This window comes from Oncorhynchus kisutch, linkage group LG23, assembly GCF_002021735.2.
Source record: "Oncorhynchus kisutch isolate 150728-3 linkage group LG23, Okis_V2, whole genome shotgun sequence".
Classification (NCBI taxonomy): domain Eukaryota; kingdom Metazoa; phylum Chordata; class Actinopteri; order Salmoniformes; family Salmonidae; genus Oncorhynchus; species Oncorhynchus kisutch.
The window spans coordinates 4,725,308-4,743,796 of record NC_034196.2 but is presented as its reverse complement, the minus strand read 5'-3'; the positions used below and the strand labels follow the sequence as shown (position 1 = coordinate 4,743,796).

At 47.8% G+C, this 18,489-nt stretch overlaps 1 protein-coding gene across 2 annotated transcripts in view; it reads right to left on the bottom strand.

Moving 5' to 3' along the window:
• Nucleotides 1-9,232: 9,232 nt before the first annotated feature.
• Nucleotides 9,233-18,489, bottom strand: part of sardh (sarcosine dehydrogenase) — an 87,488-nt gene continuing 78,231 nt past the window's right edge. For both annotated transcript variants that reach the window (XM_031802937.1, XM_031802936.1), the window contains one exon: nucleotides 9,233-10,600. In XM_031802937.1, coding sequence (XP_031658797.1) covers nucleotides 10,436-10,600 — 165 coding nt within the window. In that variant the 3' untranslated portion in view covers nucleotides 9,233-10,435. The remainder of the gene's footprint in view (nucleotides 10,601-18,489) is intronic.

The following is an 18,489-nucleotide window of genomic DNA, read 5'->3' as shown; positions in this document are numbered from 1 at the left end:
GGGGTACTGGTACAGAATCAATGTGGAGGCTATATACAGGGGGTACTGGTACAGAGTCAGTGTGGAGGCTATATACAGGGGGTACTGGTACAGAATCAATTTGGAGGCTATATACAGGGGGTACTGGTACAGAGTCAATGTGGAGGCTATATACAGGGGGTACTGGTACAGATTCAATGTGGAGGCTATATACAGGGGGTACTGGTACAGAGTCAATGTGGAGGCTATATACAGGGGGTACTGGTACAGAATCAATGTGGAGGCTATATAGAGGGGGTACTGGTACAGAGTCAGTGTGGAGGCTATATAGAGGGGGTACTGGTACAGAGTCAATGTGGAGGCTATATACAGGGGGTACCGGTACAGAGTCAATGTGGAGGCTATATACAGGGGCTACCGGTACAGAGTCAATGTGGAGGCTATATACAGGGGTACTGGTACAGAGTCAGTGTGGAGGCTATATACAGGGGGTACTGGTACAGAGTCAATGTGGAGGCTATATACAGGGGGTAATGGTACAGAGTCAATGTGGAGGCTATATACAGGGGGGTACTGGTACAGAGTCAGTGTGGAGGCTATATACAGGGGGTACTGGTACAGAGTCAATGTGGAGGCTATATACAGGGGGTACTGGTACAGAGTCAGTGTGGAGGCTATATACAGGGGGTACTGGTACAGAGTCAATGTGGAGGCTATATAGAGGGGGTACTGGTACAGAGTCAATGTGGAGGGTATATACAGGGGGTACCGGTACAGAGTCAATGTGGAGGCTATATACAGGGGCTACCGGTACAGAGTCAATGTGGAGGCTATATACAGGGGTACTGGTACAGAGTCAGTGTGGAGGCTATATACAGGGGTACTGGTACAGAGTCAATGTGGAGGCTATATACAGGAGTACTGGTACAGAGTCAATGTGGAGGCTATATACAGGAGTACTGGTACAGAGTCAGTGTGGAGGCTATATACAGGGGGTAATGGTACAGAGTCAGTGTGGAGGCTATATACAGGGGGTACCGGTACAGAGTACAAAACAAACGGAGGGGGGGGGTCAATGTAGCAGCAGTAGCAGCAGTGTACAAAACAAACGGAGGGGGGGGGGTCAATGTAGCAGCAGTAGCAGCAGTGTACAAAACAAACGGAGGGGGGGGTCAATGTAGCAGCAGTAGCAGCAGTGTACAAAACAAACGGAGGGGGGGGGGGTCAATGTAGCAGCAGTAGCAGCAGTGTACAAAACAAACGGAGGGGGGGTCAATGTAGCAGCAGTAGCAGCAGTGTACAAAACAAACGGAGGGGGGGGGGGGGCAATGTAGCAGCAGTAGCAGCAGTGTACAAAACAAACGGAGGGGGGGGGGTCAATGTAGCAGCAGTAGCAGCAGTGTACAAAACAAATGGAGGGGGGGGGGGGGGTCAATGTAGCAGCAGTAGCAGCAGTGTACAAAACAAACGGAGGGGGGGGTCAATGTAGCAGCAGTAGCAGCAGTGTACAAAACAAACGGAGGGGGGGGGGTCAATGTAGCAGCAGTAGCAGCAGTGTACAAAACAAACGGAGGGGGGGGGGTCAATGTAGCAGCAGTGTACAAAACAAACGGGGGGGGGGGGGGGGGGGGGTCAATGTAGCAGCAGTAGCAGCAGTGTACAAAACAAACGGAGGGGGGGGGGTCAATGTAGCAGCAGTAGCAGCAGTGTACAAAACAAACGGAGGGGGGGGGGGTCAATGTAGCAGCAGTAGCAGCAGTGTACAAAACAAACGGAGGGGGGGGGGTCAATGTAGCAGCAGTGTACAAAACAAACGGAGGGGGGGGGGGGGGGGTCAATGTAGCAGCAGTAGCAGCAGTGTACAAAACAAACGGAGGGGGGGGGGGGTCAATGTAGCAGCAGTGTACAAAACAAACGGAGCGGGGGGGGGGGGGGGGGGTCAATGTAGCAGCAGTAGCAGCAGTGTACAAAACAAACGGAGGGGGGGGGGTCAATGTAGCAGCAGTAGCAGCAGTGTACAAAACAAACGGAGGGGGGGGGGGTCAATTGTAGCAGCAGTAGCAGCAGTGTACAAACAAACGGAGGGGGGGGGGGTCAATGTAGCAGCAGTGTACAAACAAACGGAGGGGGGGGGGGGGGTCAATGTAGCAGCAGTAGCAGCAGTGTACAAAACAAACGGAGGGGGGGGGGGTCAACTGTAGCAGCAGTAGCAGCAGTGTACAAAACAAACGGAGGGGGGGGGGGTCAATGTAGCAGCAGTAGCAGCAGTGTACAAAACAAACGGAGGGGGGGGGGGTCAATGTAGCAGCAGTAGCAGCAGTGTACAAAAACAAACGGAGGGGGGGGGGGTCAATGTAGCAGCAGTTAGCAGCAGTGTACAAAACAAACGGAGGGGGGGGGGGTCAATGTAGCAGCAAGTAGCAGCAGTGTTACAAAACAAACGGAGGGGGGGGGGTCAAGTAGCAGCAGTAGCAGCAGTGTACAAAACAAACGGAGGGGGGGGGGTCATATGTAGCAGCAGTAGCAGCAGTGTACAAAACAAACGGAGGGGGGGTCAATGTAGCAGCAGTAGCAGCAGTGTACAAACAAACGGAGGGCGGGGGGGGTCAATGTAGCGCCAGTAGCAGCAGTGTACAAAACAAACGGAGGGGGGGGGCGGTCAATGTAGCAGCAGTAGCAGCAGTGTACAAAACAAACGGAGGGGGGGGGTCAATGTAGCAGCAGTCAGCAGCAGTATACAAAAACAAACGGAGGGGGGGGGGGTCAATGTAGCAGCAGTAGCAGCAGTGTACAAAACAAACGGAGGGGGGGGGGTCAATGTAGCAGCAGTAGCAGCAGTGTACAAAACAAACGGAGGGGGGGGGTCAATTAGCAGCAGTAGCAGCAGTGTACAAAACAAACGGAGGGGGGGGGGTCAATGTAGCAGCAGTAGCAGCAGTGTACAAAACAAACGGAGGGGGGGGGTCAATGTAGCAGCAGTAGCAGCAGTGTACAAAACAAACGGAGGGGGGGGGGGGTCAATGTAGCAGCAGTAGCAGCAGTGTACAAAACCAAACGGAGGGGGGGGGGTCAATGTAGCAGCAGTAGCAGCCAGTGTACAAAACAAACGGAGGGGGGGGGGGTCAATGTAGCAGCAGTAGCAGCAGTGTACAAAACAAACGGAGGGGGGGGTCAATGTAGCAGCAGTAGCAGCAGTGTACAAAACAAACGGAGGGGGGGGTCAATGTAGCAGCAGTAGCAGCAGTATACAAAACAAACGGAGGGGGGGGTCAATGTAGCAGCAGTAGCAGCAGTGTACAAAACAAAACGGAGGGGGGGGGGGGGGGGGTCAATGTAGCAGCAGTATACAAAACAAACGGAGGGGGGGTCAATGTAGCAGCAGTAGCAGCAGTGTACAAAACAAACGGAGGGGGGGGTCAATGTAGCAGCAGTAGCAGCAGTGTACAAAACAAACGGAGGGGGGGGGGGGTCAATGTAGCAGCAGTAGCAGCAGTGTACAAAACAAACGGAGGGGGGGGGGGGTCAATGTAGCAGCAGTAGCAGCAGTGTACAAAACAAACGGAGGGGGGGGGGGGTCAATGTAGCAGCAGTAGCAGCAGTGTACAAAACAAACGGAGGGGGGGTCAATGTAGCAGCAGTTAGCAGCAGTGTACAAAAACAAACGGGGGGGGGGGGGTCACATGTAGCAGCAGTAGCAGCAAGGTACAAAACAAACGGATGTGGGGGGGTCAATGTGCGCAGTAGCAGCAGTGTACAAACAAACGGAAGGGGGGGGGGTCAATGTAGCAAGCAGTAGCAGCAGTGTACAAAACAAATGGAGGGGGGGGGGGGGGTCAATGTGCAGCAGTAGCAGCAGTGTACAAAACAAACGGAGGGGGGGGGGTCAATGTAGCAGCAGTAGCAGCAGTGTACAAAACAAACGGAGGGGGGGTCAATGTAGCAGGCAGTAGCAGCAGTGTACAAAACAAACGGAGGGGGGGTCAATGTAGCAGCAGTAGCAGCAGTATACAAAACAAACGGAGGGGGGGGGGTCAATGTAGCAGCAGTAGCAGCAGTGTACAAACAAACGGAGGGGGGGGGTCAATGTAGCAGCAGTAGCAGCAGTGTACAAAACAAACGGAGGGGGGTCAATGTAGCAGCAGTAGCAGCAGTGTACAAAACAAACGGAGGGGGGGGGGTCAATGTAGCAGCAGTAGCAGCAGTGTACAAAACAAACGGAGGGGGGGGGTCAATGTAGCAGCAGTAGCAGCAGTGTACAAAACAAACGGAGGGGGGGGGGTATGGGGGGGTCAATGTAGCAGCAGTAGCAGCAGTGTACAAAACAAACGGAGGGGGGGTCAATGTAGCAGCAGTAGCAGCAGTGTACAAAACAAACGGAGGGGGGGGGGGGGGCAATGTAGCAGCAGTAGCAGCAGTGTACAAAACAAACGGAGGGGGGGGGGGGTCAATGTAGCAGCAGTAGCAGCAGTGTACAAACAAACGGAGGGGGGGGGGGGTCAATGTAGCAGCAGTAGCAGCAGTGTACAAAACAAACGGAGGGGGGGGTCAATGTAGCAGCAGTAGCAGCAGTGTACAAAACAAACGGAGGGGGGGGGGGGGCAATGTAGCAGCAGTAGCAGCAGTGTACAAAACAAACGGAGGGGGGGGGGGTCAATGTAGCAGCAGTAGCAGCAGTGTACAAACAAACGGAGGGGAGGGGGGGTCAATGTAGCAGCAGTAGCAGCAGTGTACAAAACAAACGGAGGGGGGGGGTCAATGTAGCAGCAGTAGCAGCAGTGTACAAAAACAAACGGAGGGGGGGGTCAATGTAGCAGCAGTAGCAGCAGTGTACAAAACAAACGGAGGGGGGGGGGGGTCAATGTAGCAGCAGTAGCAGCAGTGTACAAAACAAACGGAGGGGGGGGGGGGGTCAATGTAGCAGCAGTAGCAGCAGTGTACAAAACAAACGGAGGGGGGGGGGGGGTCAATGTAGCAGCAGTAGCAGCAGTGTACAAAACAAACGGAGGGGGGGGGGGGGTCAATGTAGCAGCAGTGTACAAAACAAACGGAGGGGGGGGGGGGGTCAATGTAGCAGCAGTAGCAGCAGTGTACAAAACAAACGGAGGGGGGGTCAATGTAGCAGCAGTAGCAGCAGTGTACAAAACAAACGGAGGGGGGGGGGTCAATGTAGCAGCAGTAGCAGCAGTGTACAAAACAAACGGAGGGGGGGGGTCAATGTAGCAGCAGTAGCAGCAGTGTACAAAACAAACGGAGGGGGGGGGGTCAATGTAGCAGCAGTAGCAGCAGTGTACAAAACAAACGGAGGGGGGGGGGTCAATGTAGCAGCAGTAGCAGCAGTATACAAAACAAACGGAGGGGGGGGGGGGTCAATGTAGCAGCAGTAGCAGCAGTGTACAAAACAAACGGAGGGGGGGGGGGGGTCAATGTAGCAGCAGTAGCAGCAGTGTACAAAACAAACGGAGGGGGGGGGTCAATGTAGCAGCAGTAGCAGCAGTGTACAAAACAAACGGAGGGGGGGTCAATGTAGCAGCAGTAGCAGCAGTGTACAAAACAAACGGAGGGGGGGGGGGGGGTCAATGTAGCAGCAGTAGCAGCAGTGTACAAAACAAACGGAGGGGGGGGGTCCGGTGGCCATTTGATTAATTGTTCATCAATCTAGGCTTGGGGGTATTTTGGTGAATTTAGTTCGACATCCAGGAGCTTTTGGCATACTAACTATATCCATACTATGACCAATTAGTATACTGTATACTCAATTCACATCACAAATACTACAGTTAGTACTATTGCTTGATGAGTTGGTTATTTGAATCAGCTGCGTGGTGCCATGACAAAAATACAAAACTGAAAACCCTGCTATAGAATTCCACCTCCATCAGTGTTTCCCAACCCTGGTCCTCCAGTACTCCCAACAGTACACATTTTCACTGTAGCCCTGGACAAACACACCTCCAACTCATTGAGGGATTGATGATTAGAATGAGGTGTTCTTGTCCAGGGTTACAATACGAATGTGTACTGCTGGGGGAACGTATCTACATGGCCTGTAACAAGTCCGCCACCAATCAATTCGCTGTGAGTTCACTGCGTACTGGACAGTAAAAGACTACGTACAGACTTTTCATATACACACTGAGAAGCAACAGCCTGTTCACCCTGCTATCATCCACCCGAGCCACGGCGTGTTCACCCCGCTATCATCCACCCGAGCCACGGCGTGTTCACCCTGCTATCATCCAGAAGGCGATGTCAGTACAGGTGCATCAAAGCTGGGACTGAGAGACTGAAAAACAGCTTCTATCTCAAGGCCATCAGTCTGTTAAATATCCATCACGACCCAGGTACCATCCGGCTACTTAACCCTGCCCTTTAGAGGCTGCTGCCCTATATACATAGACATGTAATCACTGTTCACTTTACTAATGTTTACATACTGCTTTACTCATCTCATATGTATATACTGTATTCTATTCTACTCTATTTACTAACTAGTCACTTTAATGTTTATACTGCATTACTCATCTCATATGTATATACTGTATTCTATTCTACTGTATTTACTAACTAGTCACTTTAATGTTTACATACTGCATTACTCATCTCATATGTATATACTGTATTCTATTCTACTGTATTTACTAACTAGTCACTTTACTAATGTTTATACTGCATTACTCATCTCATATGTATATACTGTATTCTATTCTACTGTATTTACTAACTAGTCACTTTAATAATGTTTATACTGCATTACTCATCTCATATGTATATACTGTATTCTGTTCTACTGTATTTACTAACTAGTCACTTTAATAATGTTTATACTGCATTACTCATCTCATATGTATATACTGTATTCTATTCTACTGTATCTTAATCTATGCTTTACTCATCTCATATGTATGTACTGTATTCTATTCTACTGTATTTAGTCAATGCCACTCTGACATTGCTCATCCTAATATTCATATATTTCTTAATTCCATTCTTTTACTTTAGATGTGTGTATTGCTTTGAATTGTTAACTACTGCACTGCTAGCAACACAAGCATTTTGTTACCCCCGCAATAACATCTGCTAAATATGTGTATGTGACCAATAAAATTGGATTTGAAATCGTATTCAGCAAAAAAGTATTTGCAGTGCATACTGCGTCACCAATAAACCACATGGGAGTATAGATGTCTAACATGCACTACATGGCCAAAATAATGTTTACACCCCTTAAAATGATTGGATTCAGCTATTTCAGCCACACCCGTTGCTGACAGGCATATAAAATCAAGCGCTCAGCCATGCAGTCTTCATAGATAAACATTGGCAGTGGAATGGCCCGTACTGAAGAGCTCGGTGACATTCAACGTGGCACCGTCATAGGATGCCACCATTCCAACAAGTCAGTTCATCAAATTTGTGCCCGGCTAGAGCTACCCCGGTCAACTGTAAGTCCTGTTATTGTGAAGTAGAAACGTCTAGGAGCAACAACAGCTTAGCTGCAAAGTGGTAGGCCACACAAGCTCACAAAACGGGACGGCAAGTGTGTAAAAATCATCTGTCCTCCAAACTGCCTCTGGAAGCAACGTCAGCCCAAGAACCCTTTCGTCGGGAGATTCATGAAATGGGTTTCCATGGCCGAGCAGCCACACACAAGCCTAAGATCACCATGCTCAATACCAAGCGTTGGCTGGAGTGGCGTAAAGCTCGCCGCCATTGGATTCTGGAGTAGTGAAAACACATTCCCTGGAGTGACGAATCACGCTTCACTCCTGGCAGATACCAGGAGAACGCTACCTGCCCCAATGTATAGGGCCAACTGTAAATTTTGGTGGAGGAGGTGGTTTGGTTTGGCCCCTTAGTTCCAGTGAAGGGAAATCTTAATGCTACAGCATACAATGACAATGACGATTCTGTGGTTCCAACATTTTGGAGAAGGCCCTTTCCTGTTTCAGCATGACAATGGCCCCGTGCATAAAGCGAGGACCTTACAGAAATTGTTTCTTGAGATTGATGTGGAAGAACTTGACTGGCCTGCACAGAGCCCTGACCTCAACCCCATCGAACACATTTGGGATGAATTGGAACGCCGACTGCGAGCCAGGCCTAATTACCCAACATCGGTGCCCGACTTCACTAATGCTCGTGGCTGACTGGAAGCAAGTCCATTGGTTTTTATAATGTACAGTAACAGTTTACCACAGATCTCTATGAAATGAGGGTGGCAGGTAGCCTAGTGGTTACAGCTTTGGGCCTGTCACTGAAAGGTTGCTGAATACCTGATCTGACATCTGTCAATGCGCCCTAATTTGCTCGAGGGGTGCCGTATTACTATGGCTGACCCTGTAAAACACTTTTAAATACATTTTTATGACTGTGAATGTGTGTTTGACTGGCTGATGGCAGCTGTGATCGTAACAGACAGAGACATGGCCAGTGGGACAGTGTTAGGGGAGGGAGTCGGTGAATATTTAATTTACCATGGCTTCCTCACCTGCGCCCATGGTCTCAGGCTGAATCGTGCTGCCCTCCCTGTCAACCAGGTCACAGTGTTTGGATGGGCATATGTATACCAGACTGGCACAGCCCATTGTCAGGGACCTACGTTACCGGAGACTAACTGTACCATATACACAGAGAACCACTGCACAAATACCATGCATAACACGCATGATAAAACACACAGTTCATTAGCTCAAATGTGCATGTAACCATCACACGAGACCAGGCAAAAGTTCTTAGTACATTTAAGGTCATCACACTACAACGTGTCGCCTTGTGTGACTGTTTCTGTGGTCCTGTGACAGAGCGACTGGGAGAGGCAGGAGCTTTCTGTAGTGATGTCACAGCTCCAGAGGCCCTGTTAGGACGACAAACTCCCCGGCCAAAGCAGTGAGCCCACCATGTTGCAGCCCCTGGGAGACGCCCTCTCCAGTCTGAATATCAACATGCACCCCCCCCCCCCCCCCCCTTCTCTCTCTGGTGAAGTACTTCTCCACAACAAGTGCAGGGGATGGCACATCACATCCAGTTGATCCAATGGCATCATCACCATCATCAAGGAGGCCCACTGCAGCACTAGCACAATATCACATTCACAGAATTCAAGAGAACACTATTATTGTACTATAATACAATAGTATAATATTGTATCTAAATGATCACTTCACTCTCACACAATTAAATAGAAGTCAATAACTCCATTATGATATCTCTATGATCACTTCACTTTCACAGTGAATAAAAAAAACATTTCTAATCCAGTACAGATATTTATTCGTAAAGGAATCTGTGGGAAAGATCAGATAAATATGAAATTAAGTTTGATTTTAATGGGCATAGTTGATCATTTTAAGCTGTATGGCAATCATTGACACCAATAACTGCATCTACATGAGATCTAAAATAACAGGAAACTAGACCTTCTTGTCTTCTAAAGCGGTCGTTGAAGTCACTAACCTGATTCTTCATGTGAAAATGTAAGATTGCATTGAAGCAGGAAGAAGTGAGACAACATTAAGACCACATGACCCAGCATGCCTTGCAACATCTGAAACATTATGTTCAGTATACAAAGAACAGAAAAAAAACACACCGCTAAAACAAATGACATTGGATTGTATTTGAAATGAATCAATAAAGTGTATTGAGGATTTCACAGGCGAGCAGCCTTCATTTGTTCACAGACAAGTCATTGTATTCATGCATTATTAGAGTCCAATTCAGCAATCAGATTTCATTTGGTATCAACTCTGGAGTTAGCATACACTAATATGAACACAATAAAAGCGCAATTGAACCAACGGGATCTTAAAACATGCTCACCAATATCAGCACCAGAAACATGAATGAAACTAAGAATATATTGCAGGTCACCAATTTATACATTTTTTTATAGTAGTTCAACAAAGCAAAGCACGTTAAGTACAGTATATTTACCCTTTTAACTATTTGTTAATAAATGTATCATATTTTCTACTTGACAATCAGAGATGATTTTAAGACTTACAGAAGTAGCTGGTAGCTTCGCCTTCAGCCATGAGAATAACATGGTGTTGAGGTATGGTACTGCAGGACTACCAAACTTGCGACTCTAATCTGTGGTTCATGGGCTCTTTTCACATGGAATTATACCTCATTAATATGGTCTTAAAAACACTGCTATCCTCAAGCTTTACGCCAGCCAGACTCACATGATACTCCAACCAGACATGGTTCAAATACTATTTCATGTCCTTTCAAATACTTTAGCTGTGCTCGAATAAGCTTGCCTGTTGCAATTGAACCAATAGAAAAGTATGGAAAAATGTTAAACCCTGCCCACCGGCACTCCTGGTAGGCTAGAACAAAAGCTCAAAAGTATTTGGACTCAGGTCTGACTCCAACATGGGGACATGCTGGGGGAGATCAGGGACAGGTGATCAGGGACCATCAGGTGTGTCCAATCACACCTCGATGTACATTATTGTGCGTTGGCCTTGTAAACGTTGTGGTAGTTGTCGGGGTAAATGCCTTTCACGCGGTTGTTTGAGGGGTCAAAGGGCGACTTGAGGTGGGGCTTGGCCTCGTACACCACACCCATCCTCTCCAGAGTGAACTTGCCACTCTTTATGAAGTCAGCATTTACCTGAGAGAGAGAGAGCACGAGAGAGAAATAGAAAGCAAGAGCGCAAGAGGGGGGATAGAGAAAGAGTGAGATTGAAAGGACGAGAGAGAATAAAGAATGGAAGAGAGCACACAGACATGGTTAAATCCACACCTTTACTCAGAGATGGAGGAACTCTGAGTCTTTAAAATAAGCTCCTAATCCATCCTGAGATCTGAAAGCTTAGGGAACCTTAGACTGTTCTTAATGACCCGACTCCTCTCTCCAAAAACACTATTCCTGATTAGGTACTGCAGGGTTCGTCAACTGGCACCCAGTGTCGCAAATTTGGTGCGCGGCAGATTTTCTTTGGCCTACGAAAAAGCTGTAAGTAAAAATGTTTTTAATATACACTGCTCAAAAAAATAAAGGGAACACTAAAATAACACATCCTAGATCTGAATGAATGAAATATTCTTTACATAGTTGAATGTGCTGACAACTAAATCACACAAAAATTATAATTGAAAATGAAATTTATCAACCCATGGAGGTCTGGATTTGGAGTCACACTCAAAATTAAAGTGGAAAACCACACTACAGGCTGATCCAACTTTGATGTAATGTCCTTAAAACAAGTCAAAATGAGGCTCAGTAGTGTGTGTGGCCTCCACGTGCCTGTATGACCTCCCTACAATGCCTGGGCATGCTCCTGATGAGGTGGCGGATGGTCTCCTGAAGAATCTCCTCCCAGACCTGGACTAAAGCATCCGCCAACTCCTGGACAGTCTGTGGTGCAACGTGGCGTTGGGGGATGGAGCGAGACATGATGTCCCAGATGTGCTCAATTGGATTCAGGTCTGGGGAACGGGCGGGCCAGTCCATAGCATCAATGCCTTCCTCTTGCAGGAACTGCAGCCACATGAGGTCTAGCATTAGGAGGAACCCAGGGCCAACCGTACCAGCATATGGTCTCACAAGGGGTCTGAGGATCTCATCTCGGTACCTAATGGCAGTCAGGCTACCCCTGGAAAGCACATGGAGGGCTATGCAGAACGTTCTCCACGGCGTCTCCAGGCTCTGTCACGTGCTCAGTATGAACCTGCTTTCATCTGTGAAGAGCACAGGGCGCCAGTGGCGAATTTGCAGATCTTGGTGTTCTCTGGCAAATGCCAAACGTCCTGCACGGTATTGGGCTGTAAGCACAACCCCCACCTGTGGACGTCGGGCCCTCATACCACCCTCATGGAGTCTGTTTCTGACCTTTTGAGCAGACACATGCACATTTGTGGCCTGCTGGAGGTCATTTTGCAGGGCTCTGGCAGTGCTCCTCCTGCTCCTCCTACCTCCGCACAAAGGCGGAGGTAGCGGTCCTGCTGCTGGGTTGTTGCCCTCCTACGGCCTCCTCCACGTCTCCTGATGTACTGGCCTGTCTCCTGGTAGCGCCTCCATGCTCTGGACACTACGCTGACAGACACAGCAAACCTTCTTGCCACAGCTCGCATTGATGTGCCATCCTGGATGAGCTGCACTACCTGAGCCACTTGTGTGGGTTGTAGACTCAGTCTCATGCTATCACTAGAGTGAAAGCACCGCCAGCATTCAAAAGTCACCAAAACATCAGCCAGGAAGCATAGGAACTGAGAAGTGGTCTGTGGTCACCACCTGCAGAACCACTCCTTTATTGGGGGTGTCTTGCTAATTGCCTATAATTTCCACCCGTTGTCTATTCCATTTGCACAACAGCATGTGAAATGTTTTGTCATGTGTTGCTTCCTAAGTGGACAGTTTGATTTCACAGAAGTGTGATTGACTTGGAGTTACATTGTGTTGTTTAAGTGTTCCCTTTATTTTTTTGAGCAGTGTATTTCTTGATAGTATCACTGATCTTTAATAAGCGTTTACGTATTGGCCTTCGTCAGAGCTTTTGAGTAAAAAAAAAAAAAGCACCCTTATGTAGACCTAGCCCCACCCACATCCGTTCCACGCATCGAATGGGGAGGCGAATGGAAAAATAAATAGGTGCTACCCAATATAACAAATAAGCACCCTTATGTAGACCTAGCCACACCCACATCCGTTCCACGCATCGAATGGGGAGTCGAGGGAAAACAAATAGGTGCTACCCAATATAACAAATAAGCACCCTTATGTAGACCTAGCCACACCCGTTCCACGCATCGAATGGGGAGTCGAGGGAAAACAAATAGGTGCTACCCAATATAACAATTTACATTTCATAAATATTAGAATAAAGTGTGTACATAAAACGTATTAAACACGTCTGTAAAACCACAATGAGGACATCAACCTACCAAGCAGGTTTTCATAAATCATTGGGTACAGAGTAAGAAAACGTCAGTGTAATCTGAAATAGGAGCATAATTCATGTTCACATATACAACATAACATACATAGGTATTTCATCATTAAGTCCTTTAGGAAATAATGTCTGGAGGGAGAAAATCCCCAAACATTCCCTTTAACTCAGAGGTTTATTTATATCACCTCCCCTGTCTGATATCTTAACTTTCTCTATGCCACAAAATCTTTGTTTTTTAAAGGTAGAAATGTCATGTTTTAGGTCATTAAAATGTACTGCCACTGGATAATCACTGTCATTTTTCCTGATTTAACGTTTATGCTTGAGAGAAGGAGAGGTTGTACCGACATAGCACAGCCCACATGGACATTTCATAATGTAGATAACGTGGGTGGTGGAGCGCGTAATAATGTCATTTATTTGGAAGCGTTTTCCTGTGTGTGGGTGGCAGGAATGTTCACACGTCATCATATTGTTGCACTGTGCCTCTGCATTTATAGCTAACATCCCCAAGCGGGCGTAAAAGCACCTGGCTCATCTGCTTGTGTGGCTGGCAGTTGGATGGACCAATTAATGGGGTAAATTGCGACCTCTCCTACATACAATAAGTGGTGGACTCTTAAAATCAGCAGGCAAAGCTGGGTCCGACGATAAAACACGCCAGCATCTCCCACTTTTTAGCGAGTTCAAAGTATATGTAGTTGTGTTCTTTAGCTCTAGTGGGTCTTTTTTTGGGGGAGCAGTTCATCTCCCCAATGGCAAATGAAGAGCTTCATCCACACATTGTGGCGAGTAGCCTCTCAGAAACCTATTGTGCATCTCCTCTGCTTTTTCTAGATAGTGTAGTGGCGCCGTTTAAAAAACACAAGACTAATAGCTTTGAAATGATTATGTAGTCAAATACAATATCTGGCTTCTTGCGTCAGAGTACAAATACTTTATATTTATACTCTGTCCCCCGACCATCCTCTCGAGAAAAAAACTACATCTGCCCACGGCTGGATTTAGTTGATGACCCCTGAGATACTGTATTTCATTGTTTCCCTTCCTGTACCCATATACGGGTTGAAATGGCAGATTTGGGCAGTGGTAAACAGCTAAATTGGAACATAGTGGCTGTACAGTAATATGCTATACATGACGTCAGAGCTGCACTTTGCTGTATTGGGTTTGATTGAAAGACGTTCTGAACTTGAGCCCCTCGCGCTACACGAAATTAAATCAGCCCTGTAGCTTAGCATTCGCTTTATCTGACCACTTCCGTATTGAGCGAGTCACTGGTACTTCCTGTTTGAGTTTTTACGTATATCAGGAGGATAGTTAAGATAAGTTCAAATTTGCCAAATGGTGGGTGAGCTCGAGCTCTGTATGTGTATCTGTGTGTGGAGTAAAGGGGATCTAGTTTTTGCCTGTAGTTGCAGAGGTGACATGCCGGTAGAAATGAGGTAAAATGGTTTTCAGTTTTCCTGCATTAAAGTCACTGGCTACTAGGAGCACCGCCTCTGGGTGAGCATTTTGTTCGCTTATGGCCCTATACAGCTGGTTGAGTGCGGTCTTAGTGCCAGCATCGGTTTGTGGTGGTAAATGGACCCCTACGAAAAATATAAACTCTCCTGGTAAATAGTGTGTTCTACAGTTTATCATGAGGTATTCTACCTCAGGTGAGCAGAATCTCGAGACTCCCTTAATATTAGAGATTGCGCATAAGTTGTTGCTCACAAAGGCACACGCTCCCTCCTCTGAGCTTCCCTGATCGGTTCGGTCCTACCGATGTATAGAAAAAAACAAGAGATTCATATTTACCATGTCCTTGTTCAGCCACAACTGAGAAACATGGGATATTACAGTTCTTCAGATCACTTCGTTAGGACAATCTCAAACAGAGCTCACCCATTGCTCTCCAGTGATTCCATTATTCTCCAGAGATCATAAAACGCATGTCATATACAATGTCAATGATCACTATGTTTGATATACAGTTTCAAAATTATTATATGGCGTCATACCCTGGGGTTGTTCTGAACAGAACTGTTTGTCTATTCTGTGGAACATTTGCCGTGGCACGTGCCTGGATGCATGATCCTTTTCGTGCACACCAAAAATTTTATCAATTTCCCAGAATTGCATTGTAAAAGCCTAACACTGTAATAGCGTATTTTATAGCTTAACTAGTCATATTAGCAATAGATCTTTAAAATGATGCCCATCTGACACAGATTGCAAAATATAACGAACCGATGGCAACAGTAATTGTGTGATGGCAGGGATGCAGGTTTGTGTTCCAAACAAAACTAAATGTGTTTGAGATTTAGTTCCACAACAGCATAGATAGGAGAGCTAAAAACACCTTATAGTTAAAGACTCTTCTTGCAGTCATAAAAGCGTATTGAAATGACTTAGGAACTGTGCACACTTTGGAGAGGTGTGTGGGGAGCCTTGTAATTGTTTTGTCTTATGTTGCACCTACCCCACCTTTTCCAGGAATATTCTTATTATGTTTACTGAATGTATCCAGAATATATTCAGATTTCGTTATCAGCAAATGCGGCGAAAAGTACAGTTCATGTAAAATGCAGGGTAGCCTAGCGGGGCGGCAGGGTAGCCTAGCGGGGCGGCAGGGTAGCCTAGCGGGGCGGCAGGGTAGCCTAGCGGGGCGGCAGGGTAGCCTAGCGGGGCGGCAGGGTAGCCTAGCGGGGCGGCAGGGTAGCCTAGTGGTTAGAGCGTTGGACTAGTAACCGAAAGGTTGCAAGTTCTAATCCCCAAGCTGACAAGGTACAAATCTGTCGTTCTGCCCCTGAACAGGCAGTTAACCCACTGTTCCTAGGCCGTCATTGAAAATAAGAATTTGTTCTTAACTGACTTGCCTAGTTAAATAAAGGTAAAATTAAATTAAATGTAAAATCAACAGTGTTGTGTCAGGTGTACTCATCTTTGGTCTAATAATTTTCCCATCATCTCCAAACTGTTTCTATCCATAAAAACCAATTCCCCCAAGAGTAAAGGGTTAATAAAACCCAAATGTAATAAGAGGTCACGGAAGTTCAGTTCATTCACATCTCAATGTCAAAACTATTCCGGCCCAATGAGTTCCTTCACTTCCCTTCCTCGCAGTGGGCCCTGCTTTTCCCCAGCTAATTATAACTCTCTAAACACGAGCTGGGCTGGAGGCAGGCCTAACCCAACTCCTAGTCTGTACCCTAGCCCAACCGCAGTCAAAGTCCACTGGCCTCTAACCCTCGGCCCCGCCCCTAGCCAAGCCCCTGGACTGCTCTCCCCAAATCATTAGCAGTTTGTCACTCCATCTCTTTCCCCCCCTCCTCATTCTCTCCCAGTCTCTGTCTCAGTACTTCTTGCTTACTCTCTCTCTCATTCACTCACTTGTTTTCTCCCTCCCTCGCTCCTCTATCTTACCCCATTTACTTCCCTCCCTTCTTTCCTCTCAATCTATCCCTCCCTTCTTTACTTCCCCTCTCGCCTTCCTTATGTTCTTTCACTTCCTCCCTTTCTCAATCTTTCTCACTGTCCTCCATCTCTGCTTCTCAGTAATCAGTGAGGCAGATGAATCCCTCCCTGCCACTCTGACCTTAGCAGCAGTAGCAGGCAAGGAGAGGTTGAGTGGTGGAGGTTTCAGAGCCATGTGATGATGAGCTGCTGCTGACGCTGACTGACCCTTTTACGCAGCGTAGGAGGGCATGTGGAGTGCTGTAGCGCAGGGCCAAAGCCAGGGCTTTGTGAGTGGATGTGTGTGTCTGTTTCACACTCTGCCGTGCTACTGTGATGGGCGGGGATGTGAGCCCAATGATAAGTGACGGGGGGATATATATATATATATATATCCTGTGGAACAGGTGGAGACCTAGACATGTGGTGTCTCACTCCGTAACGCACACAGCCCTGTAACACACTCTCTCACACACACCCCGTGCAGCAGCATCTCATTGAACAAGGCAACGGTCATCAAGGTTAGCCCACCGGGCCGTATTCTATTACTACGGGAACACGGGGGGGGGAAACAACACAGGATGTATACATATGATACACAAATACACTTCCCCCACCCGGAAACCCTGGTTAACAGCTTTGAAAGTATAAAGCCCTTAAAATTTTTACCCACATTAGGGGAAACCGCACCACTCCACCCCAGCGACTCCTTATTCACTGTTTTGTTCGGCAATGCAGTAAAAAGAAATGCTGTAAATATTCTGCTGTGCAATTGCACATGCAATTATGTCCTGGTTGTTGTAATCTCAAAAACAGACGTGGCAGTTTCACCCATTAACGATTCCAGCTTTATTTCAAGGTTTCTTTTGAAGTGCTGGGGGGAAAAAAAGTTGTCTCAGTTTCCGAGGTAGCAACCAAAGCCTGTGGTGTGTGTGTGTGTGTGTCAAAGCCCTGGTACTAGAATCTGACTCAATTGCCACTCAGAATCAAATATGAAGTTGTTAAACTGCAAGATATGCATGATATGATGACGTGGTATAATTGTATGCAAATCCGGGCCTCTGCTCCAACAGAGGGAGAGGACAATAGAGTCCATGAATATTGTCTATCCTCAGTAAAAGCTCAGGCGAGAATGTCTGAAGGCTGAGTTGATCAGGCTAATAAATGACGACGTCTGAAGGCTGAGTTGATCAGACAGACAGATAATAGGAGAAAGAGGGTGTGCAATGACGTGCACACCCACAGGCACGCACACAGCTCTGAGAGGACTCATCTCTTCCCAGCCGGAGGAGAGCAGCAATGACGTGCACACCCACAGGCACACAGCTCTGAGAGGACTCATCTCTTCCCAGCCGGAGGAGAGCAGCAATGACGTGCACACCCACAGGCACGCACACAGCTCTGAGAGGACTCATCTCTTCCCTGCCGGAGGAGGAGCAGCAATGACGTGCACACCCACAGGCACGCACACAGCTCTGAGAGGACTCATCTCTTCCCAGCCGGAGGAGAGCAGCAATGACGTGCACACCCACAGGCACGCACACAGCTCTGAGAGGACTCATCTCTTCCCAGCCGGAGGAGAGCAGCAATGACGTGCACACCCACAGGCACGCACACAGCTCTGAGAGGACTCATCTCTTCCCAGCCGGAGGAGAGCAGCAATGACGTGCACACCCACAGGCACGCACACAGCTCTGAGAGGACTCATCTCTTCCCAGCCGGAGGAGGAGCAGCAATGACGTGCACACCCACAGGCACACAGCTCTGAGAGGACTCATCTCTTCCCAGCCGGAGGAGAGCAGCAATGACGTGCACACCCACAGGCACGCACACAGCTCTGAGAGGACTCATCTCTTCCCAGCCGGAGGAGGAGCAGCAATGACGTGCACACCCACAGGCACACAGCTCTGAGAGGACTCATCTCTTCCCAGCCGGAGGAGAGCAGCAATGACGTGCACACCCACAGGCACGCACACAGCTCTGAGAGGACTCATCTCTTCCCAGCCGGAGGAGAGCAGCAATGACGTGCACACCCACAGGCACGCACACAGCTCTGAGAGGACTCATCTCTTCCCAGCCGGAGGAGGAGCAGCAATGACGTGCACACCCACAGGCACACAGCTCTGAGAGGACTCATCTCTTCCCAGCCGGAGGAGAGCAGCAATGA